Consider the following 13,853-nt stretch of genomic DNA (forward strand, 5'->3'; position numbering starts at 1 on the left):
CAAAAACAAGCAATTAGCAGATGTAGCGGGGTGAGACATAAAGAGCCCCTGAATGAGGCCTATTGATGTGCAGAGAGACGACTGTGGCTGCCGTGAGAGGGGAATCAGGGCCAGGAGAGAGAGAGGGTGACTGGACAAATTAGAAGTGACGATAAGAAAGAAAGGAAAGCATGCAGGCCTGGCTACTCACAAGATATTGGTACTGTAAGTTATGAGAATATGATACTTCAATTACTAATTTCTAAAAAGGCAAGAGAATATTTTGAAATCAAAAGCTAAAATTTAAATGTTAAAATTTTGCTGCAAGTACGTTTTTTGAAGTGACTCGTTTCAATACAACATTTTAATCATACATATTGGATCCGTTTGTGAATATATCCGAAATTTCTGTGCTGTTTGAACCAAAGCATGTCTTCTTAGACATAGATAGATGAATGGATTTAGCTTTGCAAAGAACACTAAATAAGGGACATTAAAAAAAACAAAAAAACACAAGAGCAAGAAAGCACAAAGGCGATAGCTTACCACCAGGTCCGAGAACATGTTATCCAGCTCGTCATATCCGGGCATTGGCAGAGACGGCTCCATGCTCTGCAGGGCAAAGTCCTCCCGCAGCTTGTAGGTGATCTCTGGGTGATCATTGCTGCTAAAACAGCAGAAGACGAAGGAGAGGCCGCCCCGGCTGCCGCCGCCTCCGCGCTTCCGGGGAGCCATGGCTATCAGCCGATTAGCGTTGATCCGGTAGGGAGGATAGGAGGCTCCGTCTGGACCTCTTTACGGCCTCCTCCACCTTACAGTCCGGCCTCCATCAGAGCACGCTGTGGACGCAAAGAGAGGGCAGAGTAAGGTTTCGACCTGTCTTGTTTAAATGAAGGCCTCTGCCAAAACTGACAGAAAATGTGTAAAATCAGCAATGATGGAGAGAAATGCTAGAAGAAGGTATCAGAGCAAAGAGTCTTCAAAACTTTCCTGAAATGAATAAGAACAATTTTGTATGGAGGGAAAGTTACAGAAGTGCCACAGATTCGTTTAATTAAATGTGAGAATGCTGAAGGACCGTGGTCACAGAAGATATCCAATAATTAAATTGGCTTAAGATGTACTATTTGATCAACACTCGGTTCAAAGGCTATAATCTTTAGTTCTCAACAGAAAATCCCCAACAACTGAATCAAAAACTCCTTATTATGACTGAGAAAACAAAGTCTTTGAAAGAGATGAAGTTCACAAATGTAAAGCATGAATCTTTGCCTGTGGTTTTTGCTTAATGGTGTAACTTAAATCAATAAAACATGATAAAAGGCAGCTATGCTGTTTATACAATAAAGACTAGTTATGAGGGATTTTTGAGGAGGTGACCATAATTTGCCTGGATTAGTGCATTTAACCCTCCCTTGCCACTTTCTTCACTGTTGCCTTCAGCGTTCAGCTGCAAGGCTGACTGTTTCTGACGAGGAGGCATCTTGCTGAGAGGTAAAGGATATTGTTTTTCAGAAGTAGAGTCAATGTTTTTATAGACCAAAACATGACCTCTAACAGCTGCATGTTTAAAACGTCTGCAGTCCTTGCTGAACAGTGGCACCGTCCGCCTGCATGTTTATGGAGGGTAAAAATACAAACATCAGCTGTCATAAATGAACAACATTACGGAACGGGGCTGAGCAGATTCCACAAAGTTTTACTATTAAAAAAAATAAATAAATAAAACAAGCTCTGGAACATTTACATAGACTGCCAAATGCTAATCATTATCATGTGTTTTGAGCGGTTTGGACTTTGTGTCCCTTCTCCACTTTGAACCTTTGCAGTTTGGTTTATTTGGTACTTGAGGTTTTCGAAGGGGGAAATTTGTACAAACGATTTCAACCCCGTTTCCATCGTGTGTTCCTAGTCTTCTACTGTAAGGAGACATAATTATGTGACATATCAATCCGTATCAGTTCTGTATTGGTCCCTGCAGAACCCGCCAATATGGGGGACAATATGCAAGAAACTTTAAAGATTAATGACGATTCCTCAACATCTCCTCTCCCTCCATGATGACAAGTTAGCTTTTGAACGACGCTGTTTATTTGTCATTCCTCTCAAAGCCCAGATGAGCACCCTCCTAAAAACAGTGAAGACAAACGACGAAAAGCACAAACAGGATCTCTGACCTGCTGGTTGCTTTTAAATTCATGACACATCTCCACTGTCTGGAAACACAGCTAGGATGTCAGCATATCGTGGCAGCTTCCCTCCTCGCTGTGAAGCGAGGCGTCATAAACCGCGCGGAGGGACCGCCCACTGCAACCTACAGGAATTTCTGGTTGCCTTTTCTTGGTGACCAGATTTCTGCTGAGCACAACCACATTCACCTTTCACAAAGATTTACTACACGTCAGGCTCTACATCCAGACTGTATGGATCATAAACTGTGGGATTCATTTCTAAATTTAGTCTGCTCGAGTCATGTCCTCTACTGTAATCAGGAAACTGCGGGACAGCGTACTCAAAGAGCTGAGGTAGGAGCATAGAGCTGTAGTTAGCTGTCCGAGGGGAAGTTCATTTTCATTAAGAATGAATCGCTTGGTCTGATCTGTAAATTGTAAATTTTCTAAATCCAAGTAGTATTGCTAGAATCAGCAAAAGACATTAAATATCCAAGAAGTTTTTTTTGTTTAAATCACTGAGATAATTTACATTGAGTCTATACGAATAAAATTATCTTCAAAAGTTTTAAAGATTCAAAAACTTTATTGTAATATTACAAAACTTCACCTGAATCTGCAAGAGGAACGTTTTCTCATCATCACTACTTACCACAAATAATTGAGACAATCTATAACATATGAATGTTTATAGATTATTGTAAAACCTCCTCACTTCTTACACCACCTCTTACACATTACTAGATTTCTGTGTTTAGGAAATGTGGGAAAGAAAAAAAAGTTTAGAAAAATCTGACTTTTTTCCATGCATCCATAGATTTTTCACACATAGAAAACGCTAAAGGCAAATTCCAGACATTTTCAAGCTTTGCAAGCCTGCATAAGAACCCTGCTATTTCCTCATTGCCTTGTGTTCTGCATTACACAGACACTCTAGTCTTCCTGTCTGCAAGGCTCTGTTTTAGCTCCTAGAATCCCACTTAAAAAGCAATGCTTGGTCAGCTGGGCCATAAAAACTGAGGTTACATCGGTTACATGCATAACGCTTTACTGTACGTCTCGATGTCTGGAAGCAGCTTCCCAAGCCCTACAAAGATTTGATCAAAACCAGTAATATAGAAACTCCTCTTTTCATGTATTGGTAGCTTTATCCCTGTCACTAATGAAAAAAAGAGTAACCCATATTTTCTAATGGTCTCTCAGCGTTCTGCCATGTCTGGTGTGTCTGGGCATATAATGTAAGCCAACAGCTCTGCTTTATACTGCAAGATGTCACTAAGTTTCCTTAAAAATGAAACGACTGCAAACATCAGCTACAATGGCTAAATGCGAATTTGAGGAAAAAAAAACCCTTCAGTTGCTTGAAACATTTGTTTCCCCTAAGTGCTAAGTTGCATAAATAAATCGAAAAATGATTGTCAATAACTTAAGAGGGAGGCAGTTTCTTCAGATGATGTTGCAGATGAACATATAGATAAATCAGCAGAAACGCAGACAGGTTAACACCTAAATTCTGTAACTCCAGACTGGTTAGTTTACATGATCAAAATGCCACAAAGGTTGGTCATGGATGATTACTGGTACCCACGTATGCTGGGGTATGCAAAGATTTTCACAAAGGATTAAAACTATGATTGGATTTAATCTCCCTTTTGGTCAAGATTCCAACATAGTCGTCGTCATTCTAAATTACTTTTTATTTAGTTTTAGTCTAGTTTTCTGACTAAACATTACATTACAGTCTTATTCACCAAAATTAACCCAGACTTGTTGACCCAGACATCATGGAGTCTTCACAGCAGCACCATGCAACCACATCATGGTACGTTGACCATTTCTAGTAGTTTCTTTGGTGTACAGTGATTTCAGTCATTGACCAAATCAAACCAAATATCCAGTCAGTTTTGTACCAGTGTCTTTATTACATGTTACAACCCATTAGAACATTTCATGTTCAAGACTGAATAAATAAAATATTTGCCACATTTTTTTTTTTGTCTTAACTGAAAATGTATTGAAACTGTATCAAGCCTTGCTTTCTGTAAATAAAAGCAAGGCTCATCAAAATAACAAATGATAGTAACAGTAATACTCTGTTATATTATTTTAGCAACACTGGGAATAACTGTGGCTTAGGACACAAAGTCCTGCTTTTGCTACGTTGTGTGTAATCGGTTAAAATTAAAGATTAAATGTAACAGGACGTTTTATTAGCAACTTTGCAGATTAAACCACTGCTCTCTGGAGGCCTATGGACTCCAAAAATAATCTCAGGTTTGTAAAGACTTTTCTAATATACACACTACTCATACTCTGCCTGCAACCAGATGACCACATGTGGGCTGAAGTACACAGCAGCTCCCTCTTCCTTACACTCCGACTAGTGTGTATTTATTTTGACACATCCTCGATGTTTCAGAATGGACTACCGGAGGGTCTCAACAGCAGCTGCTTGGCTTCACACTCACCATCTATTCTGGCATGAAGGCAAGGAGATATTCAAAGCTCTCTTTGACCATATTAGTCCAAAACACAACCCATCTTTTCCATTAGCTAAAGCCTGCTGTAAGCTTTGTGTAAAGTTGTCAGCCATATTAAGCCACAGGAACTGGTACAAGGTAGGTTTAAACACACAGAGACTGTTGATGACGCAGAGGCTGTGTTTGTGTGCCGTCACTGTTTAACCTGGGAGACCAGAGTGCTCTGGACGTTAATCCCAGAAGTTGCCTGACAGTTGATTAAGGTTTCAAACAAAAAAACATGTTTGCTGAAGCTGGAAGACGTTCTTCTACAAGCCAGGTGAGCCCTGTGACCCTGAACAACATCCACACAACCAGCCTTCGACTGCCACCTGCTCCGACTGGGTGGGATTACAGCTCCTTTTAGCATTTTGGCTCATAGGTTTTCAGAAAAGCTAACTGAAACGACCACTAGGTATCCAAGCATTACAAGTTGGCAGGACGAACAGCGTACTCCAGAAATGATCCAAGTCGATAGGCATGTTTGAAATGCGAAAAGTCTGAAAGTTGACGGTGATGCCACGCAACAGCTGCATTTTCCATAATCAAGAAGAATGCTGTTTATTCCACCATAAATCAACTCTTGGACCGGGCCGCACGAGGAGTATCGTGAATGTTAGTCGGCCCCTGCTTACAGTACAATTCTTGTGCTCCTTAATTCGTGGCACATTTAACAAGACCCGCCTGCCCATGTTCAGACAACTTCTCTGTTTGTTTGAGGGAGATTTCTGTCTTTGGATGGTTTTATTGTTTTCTTGACCATGTGGTTTGGCGGATGACCTGGCTGAGGTCCAGACTGTAAAAAGAACCCCAGTGTTTGTGAATTGTGCGAGAAGCCGTGCATGGTGCCTGCACAAGAGCCCCCTATTAAAACTCTCAAAGCTGTCAGGTCGGCTGGAGGAAAGGCAGAAGTTGAGAAGAACATTGTAAACTAAACACAGAGACACTCACGTTACCAGACATGTGACGAGAAGAATAAGGAACAAAGAAATCAAAGATGGCTTGACACTTTCCAAAGAGCTGCCTCCCTCCAGATTATGCCTCCCCCCCCCCCCACCACCACCAATGTCATTCAGACCTTTTTTTTTTTTTAGACTGAATCTCCTGTTAATAACTGAAGACAAATGTTGATCTTAAGGGGATGTGCCTTCCTGTTATAAAAATAACAAGGGCTGGATTTATTTAATGCTACATGTGTCAGTGACATAAAAGGCAAAATAGCACGCGCCACAAATATCTTCATAAAATGGTTGTATATATAAAACAAATGGACTATTTCGTTGCGTCAGGGCCAGAAACAAAACATAATTAGGTTGATTTATGTTTAATTTAAAAATAGTAGAAGGTCATTTTGGGGCTGATGGTTCTTTGTGCGCATGTGGTCGACTTGACGCTGGAATTCAACCTTGGAAAGAGAACACAGTGGACAGCTGTGTATTGGAAACAGATGTGTGAAATACCTTCTTTTGCACCAGCTGGCATCTCTCAGCAGTTTTTGACTGATTAATTTTAATTTTCTTAAACATACAACAACTTAAATCTGCTCAGATTATATCTAAAATCTATGTTGGCTGTAAATTGTACAGATAAACAGTTCACTGTGGCTTCAGACAGAGAAAAGAAGCAGCAGAATAAGCAACAATCAATAAATGTATTAACAATAGCATTGCTTAATAGGTTTTTGATTTAAGAAAAAAAGCGCAACACAATATCTGTTATGTTATGACAATGTTTTGAAACAATTTACCTCTGTAAAATGTTCTCGAGTGAAACAAAAATCCTTTAGATGTATTAAGTGGAGATAGTAAAAAGTTACTGGAGATTCAGTAATTTAAAAAAATTAATCTGTTTGTGGCCAGTGTGAATGCACCATACTTGGGTGTTGATCAGCAAATTGAAATCCAGGGTCCAAACCTAGATTTGGTGCAAAAATCCAGACTTTTCTAGATTCAACTTTCCAGAGTTCACATCCCTTTATGCTCATTAAAAAAAATAAAACACCATACTTTACTATGAATTTATGGTAAATATTTACACAGGGGAGAAGCATTTTAAGGAGATAAAGAAGGAAGCACACAACCTTTTGGCAGTGAGAAGAAAACTTATTTTCTTTTGTTAATACTCAACCTGAGTTTGAAAAATACTGAAATTAAATTCCAGATTTGATTAAATTGCTTAAGAACTCTGCAAGTTAGTGAAAGTGCAGATATAAAATTAGCAATTTAAGAAAAAAATTGTTCAAGCTGTGAAAAAGCGAGAGAGACCAAGATTTTTGGCAGATAAAGTGAAGACTAATGGATAACACAACTTTTTTGTTTAATCCTTTTGTGTTCTTATGGAACATGCTAGACTTGGTGATGTTCGCTAGCCTTTGGAAATCTCAGAGTTAAAGTAAGGATACACATTCTCAAAGGAAAACAAAAGCAGACTTGGCTATTAATAATGCTAATAACACCAACAGCATTAATTGCTACTATCAGACACTAAAGACAGTTTAAAATGTCAACTCTCCAATCATTTTGTCTTTGTTTTAGTCACACAGCCGTTACACCCACATTATGTGTGAGATCACTTTTACTCATAATATAAATAATTAATGACCGTTTATGGCAGGAAGGGTGGGATAAATATATTTTCATTGTTGCTTTTCTTTTAATCCCTTTAAAGTTTCCATATTTATACTTTCTATACTGTGAGTTCTTGAAACCAAAGTCAAATTCCAACTTTTTGCACGCAATCTTGCCCAATAAATTCTGATTTAAGACCTTAGAATTGGTAAAAATAAGGATAGGCAAGCAGAAACCCTACAAAAACTTTACAAAAATTATGTTTGCTGAATCTCTGTAGGGATAAGCTTCCCACACCCAATCTCAGATTATAATTTAGAGGGTCTGAATGAAAATCGCATTTTGTTGTTGGAAGGGGTAAAGATCAGATCATGCCATAACCCATTGAAAATATCCTTTCTATAATCACAAATTGTGCATATGCAGAAAGATTAAACCAATATAATTTTACAGTTGAAGCTGTGTTACAAGGCAGACCAGGAAGGTATTTGGAGCCTCGGTTATTAACCTGAGCTCTGATGAATCATATACATTTTATGAACATATCAGCAAAGCAGAAAAACAACAACATTGAATATAGCTGCCCTTAACTACCAAATGTACATTTCAAACCCTCAAAGTGCTCCGTGCATTTTATACATGAAAAGCAAACTGATGTCCCTACAATAAATAAAAAATATGGTGCTTTTAATTCCACATGTTGCCTATTTGTTCAGCACACCTGGTTCACATGCAATTATGTATTCCGCCAATTAGTTAATGGTGCGCAGAGAACACAATGTGTGAACAAAGGCAGATCTGGACACTCTGAACCATCACATGGTTCAGACCCTGGAAAGTTATCAGATTAAAATCAATCGCATCTCTGTGACAGCCGAGTTGGCAGGATTGTCCGATCAACAGTGGCGCAGTTTGCCTCCGGCAGCAAGGTGCTACTGTGCATTTGAATTACACGACTGTTTGTTGAAATGTGGCTGTGGTATAGCCTCTGGAGCATTAATGTCACATGGCTGAGGGAGCTGGCAGGGATCTCAGATTACAGGATTAACATACAGGGATGCAGCATGAGTGAAGAAGGGGGATACGAGCACAGGAGCAGACAAAGGAAGCACTTCTTCTAACAAGGGATACATTTTGACGACATGGTGGAGGGTTAGAAAAGTTCTACTTATTCGGGACTTTGAAGTGTTACAAAGTTAGTCTGAGCCCAAACTAACCGTAAGGTCGCAGTATTCTGCACCATAAAATAAGTTTCTGTACAACTTTGTCAGAGGGAATAACAAATGCTGCCAAGACAATCATGAGACTCAATATAACAGATTAAAGTCTGAAATTGAGATGAATATGATTTTTGCACTCTGTCTCCATTAAAAAGACAAGTCTGCTGTTTCAAAAATAGTAAATTCTATTAGCCCTCTTACATAAGGGTAATCCAATTTTTACTCCATCTTTCCTCATTACAGAAACCTCATGATCTTTACACATCTCCTCAGCGCACGGAAACATGATCACAGGTTGGATGAGATCTGCTGCAAACGAGCCTGTTTCCAGCAGCCAGAGGCAAAACGTCATCTCCAAAAAGGAAGAGGTGGGAGATGAAGACTGAGAAGCAAGCTAACCAGCTCCAGAAGATTTATGTCACAAATGATTGCTGAAGCAACAAACTTTCACAATCAGAGCTATTGACATGTTTTACCTATAGCAGAAAGCAGCATTAGTTCATCAACAAAGGACATATTTGCTGCCTTTGAAATGCAGAACATCTGAGTCTACTGAACTTTTTATCCATAAGGAGAAGTATTAAAATGGTAGCTTCCCCATTCACATTATAAATAAAATCTACATAAAAATATGTCATTTGTTACTTCCGATAAACGTAGCCTAATGGACAAAACTCTGTGTTAAAAAAAGGAAGGCCAGTGTAAAATGTAGGGAGGACAGAGATTAAAATGCAGGTTAAAAGGCTGCTGTTTTTTTTCACAGACAGGGTTGCCAAACCAGTTGTGCAGAGCGATGATCCAAAGCCCCCCACCCATGTTGGCATTCTTCCAGAAGTCAGACCTTCAAGTGGAGGTTTCATTTGGAGCAAAAAAAGAAAATAGTTGAAACAGAGTTCTTCACTTTCTTATCTGGATGCTACTATTAGGGGGTTGTTTTAGACAATCAAGGGAAATAACAATTTATAAAGATGCTCACAAGATAACTTAACAGTAGGACAATGTTGAGCACCAATACAGATCCACTGCCAATGTATTTTCAGTTTTCTGGTAGATGGCACCAGATTTTTATTTAAGATGTCCTGGTGTTTCAAAGAGTCCAGATGCCATGGACTTCAACAACATTTATGAGCTCTTGGAACAATAAATGGCTCACAGTAACACAGATCATCTAGTGTACTTTATAGTGGCCGTGATTGTGCTTTTTCCAAATATTCACTTTTGGTTTCAACGGTACACTTTACTTACTCAGTAGAGTTTAGTAAGCTCCACATATTTACCTTTGTGTTGTTCTGACAAATAGCATGTAGACAACTTTGGTAATTGCTATGCAGATTTGGTGACCTCTCAAAGGTGCCAAACTTCCTACTTTAGGGAAGCAGGAAGTTCATAAAAATGGCTAAGTTTTACAGCATAAATTAGAAATGTTTCTGGCATATTTATTTTATATGAAGAGCTTGGTGGTAACTGAAATTCAGCTAAAAACAATCATCAAATTAAGGGTTGAACTTTTCTAAATGTTCCAGATATGAAGCTGGAATAACAGATGGATCAATTTTAAGGCTTTTCCCGCAATTTATGGTGCCAATAAATGTGGGTAGTACAGTGTAATATATCTCCTAAACGACCAGCATTAAGAGAACTTTGTAATATATTATTATCTGGAAAATGTGTGCTTCTGTCATCAATAGAAATGACTGGCTTCATCGTGAAGCAGACGCGAATGAAAGGAAAGAGGAAAACTTGATGAAAGATCAGAACAAACAGTTGATGAGCCTGCGTATAGATTACAGACTTTGAAAGACTGAGATAAGTAAACCAACAACAGCTAACATCTCAATCTCTTTCTGCGGAGGGAACAGTAAACACTACTGTGTGCACAGCTGCGCACAGTCAAACATTACAGACAAATCTATTCCTCATTAATAAAATATGCAACCCGACAGATCGTCAATAAAAGAGCAGGAGGAGCATTGCAATATTTCCTACGATACCCCGAGAGGCAGGATGAGCTTAAAAAAAAAAATCCCTGCTTCTTCCTCAGTTGCTATGGTAACCGGAGCAGTGGGGGACCGGTGCAAGCTGGGTGGGTGATTTAATGTAAGCCCCTTTCCAATGCACATTACCCTCCTTTTTAATCTCTTCTGGATGCTTATAGAGGAAGAAAATAGGATTGCCCCTCTAATTCAGCAGACAAAAACAAGTAACAGCACCATTAAGGATTACAGGGTAAAAAATCCTGCTTCATCACTCTGAGGCACAGCACAATCCCACTGAATCACAAAGGCTGGCTGTCAGTCCCTTTGTGATGCGTGTGATGTGGAGTACACGCAGCCTCCTGGGAGCAGAACCGGAGAAGTGTGGGCAAGAGCTGGAAATGAGAGGGGAGGACGAGTGGACCTGTCTCCGCTCAAGGTGACTTTCTCTCTCTCTCTCTCTCTCTCATTGACCTGATTTTTTCCACCCCGCCCGTCCCCAGTCATGGAAAAAAAAAAGTATGCCATCCTCCCTCTCTTTGACACTCACTTGATGCTGATAATGGGAGAGAAAGCTGGTGGGAGGCAGCCGCCGGTATATGAGTGCACATACTTCTACCACCACCTCACCCCATCGCCAGAGCAGCCTTGTCATTACGGGGCATTCCCTGCGTGCATGGCACAACTCTCCCACCGAGAAAAGCGCCTGGGGCCCTCGCAGGAGTGCCGTGTCATCCTCCCCCCCTTCTCTCCGGTTACTACGGCAACACCGCTCCCAGCACCAGCACCTCTCAATTAGACAGACATGACACAATCACCTACGTATCGGTAAGAGGAATCCAGCTGACGCTCTGGTGGTGGCCGGGGTGGGGGGGGGGTCGGAGATAAATCAAACCAGCAGCCACAACTCCTCTTAGGAACACTCACAGACTGATAGCCTGTAACTATCTGCTGGTCACATGCAGTCCGCGCACACATTCCAGTCAGCAGATAGCCGGCTGCTGCTCTGGCTCTCCGTTTCCTTGCATTCATTTGATTATAGAGTATAAGAGACAGATTTATAGGGCTCGTCTTACCCCGTCCTGGAGAGAGTTTGCCTCTGGTGTGCTCTGGGCATTCCCTTTATATCCTGAGCTCACTGCAGCATCCAGCTCTCTGCAGGGCTGACATAAATAAAACTTGTACGCAGCACACAGAAGAGCATTTCCTTGCACAAGGTGTGTAATCCACGCAGGTTCAAAGTCATCGGTAATAAGCGCTCTTCAAGAAGCTGCCAAAAAGTAATATATATATATATATATAAAATATATATATGTAAAACAATAAATAAAAAAAAAAAATCAATCAAAATGAAAATCCTAAATAGATGGGGGATGGTTTTCTCTGTCAACTAGGGGGCAAATAGGATAAACCTGCCATAAAAGACGGCAACGATTTGAGATCTAGCAAAAGCAGCCAGCTGGCCAGCGAGAACTTCTTAGGAGATCTTCTCCCTCCCCAGCCTCCTTCTCCACTCCCTTTCTCTGCAGAATGCTTTGGGGGCAAAGGGGACAGGCACAGATGTTACTGGCTTCAAGCCACACCCCTTTTCAACACTCCCAGTTCTAATAGGATGCAGCCGAGAAGTGGCCGCCGCCCAGCTCGCTACCTCCCTCCCCCACCTTTAGACGGGGCTTTGGGTAGCTTGTTTAGTGAAGTCTTGTTTGGAAAGCTGCGAGATGAGAACAAGACTAAGGTGTAAAACCTGCAGCGCAAATGTGGGTACGAACTGGAAACGCACAAGCAGCGATGAAAAGATGAGGAAGAAAAGGAGCGCAATAATAAAGAAAAGCTGATATTATTCTCTACCTTGACATCCTTCTGGTCCCAAAAATACATTTTTTGTGCATAAAATCCACATGATCGCAAAAATGCAACACATTTTGTGACAGCGAAAATAATCAGAGGTGTTTTTTTTTGTTTTTTTTAATCTTATCCTGACACTCCCACTTGATTTACAGCACACACATCTCAGCTAATTGCTGACTAAGAAAAATCCAGCGGAAACTGCAAAAAACTGTATTTCCACTGTAACAAGTTGGTCATTCCTTCATGTATCTTTTCCAAAGCAAGACCTTTAGCTAACTCATCAGCACCAATTATTACTTACTCATCTTTTCTCATGCAGTAAGAGAAAGACAAGCAGACATGTCCTCATAAAAGAACAGCCGTTGTCTATCTGATTCAGGCCATAAATGCCTCCTGCCAGCTGTTGGCAAAAGTTATGTCATCCATCATTCAGTCACCTATTTTTTTATATTAAAAGATGGATCAAGCATTGCTACAGAACACATATGCTACAACATGACTCAAAACGGGATACCGTATCACTAATAAATTACCATCAGTCTATTTTTGCAACTTTAATAAAAACACATTTTCGATACAAAAAAGAGCTTTCAGAGCCTAGAAGCCAGTCACAGAGAGAGACTGGCAATTGTTTGAAACAAAGACATAAAAAAACTTTTTTTTTCCTACCCCTTCAAATGATTTTCCTGCACATTTGTCCACAATAAGCCGCAACAGTGGCAGTTTTTGGTTAGGATCTGTGTCAAATGAGTTACAATTCCAGCCACCACAGGAAAAGCAATAGTTTGATTTTTTTAAATTTAAAGGAGAAACATGTTGTTGTGGTAGTTGAAGTAAATAATGTTATGGCAGCTACATTATTGCAGTGCTGATAAATCATCAAGAACAAAACAAGACTGATTATATGTTGAACAGTGAGATGTTTCCTTTCACCGCTACTTTGTTTTAAACAACAACTCCATACCTCACTGATGTAAGTATTCTGGTAACATAGTTATTGGGAGAAAAGGGAACGCTGACGCCTATGTGAAATCTACCAGAATTTGACATTTTTCAATTTGACATGGTCAAAAACAGCCATTTACCAAATTTATTCATTTACAGCCACATTTATGAATCAATGCCCAAGTTTCGTGCTCCAGATGCAACATCATTCTTCTGCGACTTTCACACTTTTTCAGCTTTGGACATGGAATGAAAGTGTTGTGAACTACAAGACAAATGCAACTAAAGAGAAAAATGGATCTGATATTAGAAGATATGATCTGAATTACTTATTAATGTCACTTTCCACGTTTCCAGGTTGCTCAAAGTTCAAAATCTTACAGCAGCTGCATTTCCCCACCACTTGGAGATGCCTGCTTATGGCATTGCCTTCATCTTCAAGACGTCTGAAGCATTTCCAAGTCACGCATTGAAGTTGGCTGGTACAATTTTGCACCTGCTGAAAAAAAAGAAAAGAAAAGAAAAAAGAAACGCGGCAAATTTTCCTGTTTAAGCTGGTAGCTTTGATCCATGCAGCCGAGCCCGTGTGAAACAGTTTATCTCTGCTGCGCTGGTATAACAGACATCATTG

At 40.0% G+C, this 13,853-nt stretch overlaps 1 protein-coding gene across 3 annotated transcripts in view; it reads right to left on the reverse strand.

Moving 5' to 3' along the window:
- The window catches only part of daam1b (dishevelled associated activator of morphogenesis 1b), a 49,557-nt gene that overhangs the window by 22,072 nt on the left and 13,632 nt on the right, over positions 1–13,853 (reverse strand). For 2 of the 3 annotated variants that reach the window (XM_088002140.1, XM_014990192.2), the window contains exon 2: positions 526–818. In XM_088002140.1, the coding sequence (XP_087858266.1) occupies positions 526–714 (189 nt within the window). In that variant the 5' untranslated portion in view covers positions 715–818. Of the gene's footprint in view, positions 1–525; positions 819–11,505; positions 13,380–13,853 lie in introns of those variants that run through there. The other variant, XM_014990191.2, reaches the window with a different exon arrangement.

This window comes from Poecilia mexicana, unplaced genomic scaffold (genome assembly GCF_051168715.1).
Source record: "Poecilia mexicana isolate PSO_F unplaced genomic scaffold, ASM5116871v1 scaffold_21, whole genome shotgun sequence".
Classification (NCBI taxonomy): domain Eukaryota; kingdom Metazoa; phylum Chordata; class Actinopteri; order Cyprinodontiformes; family Poeciliidae; genus Poecilia; species Poecilia mexicana.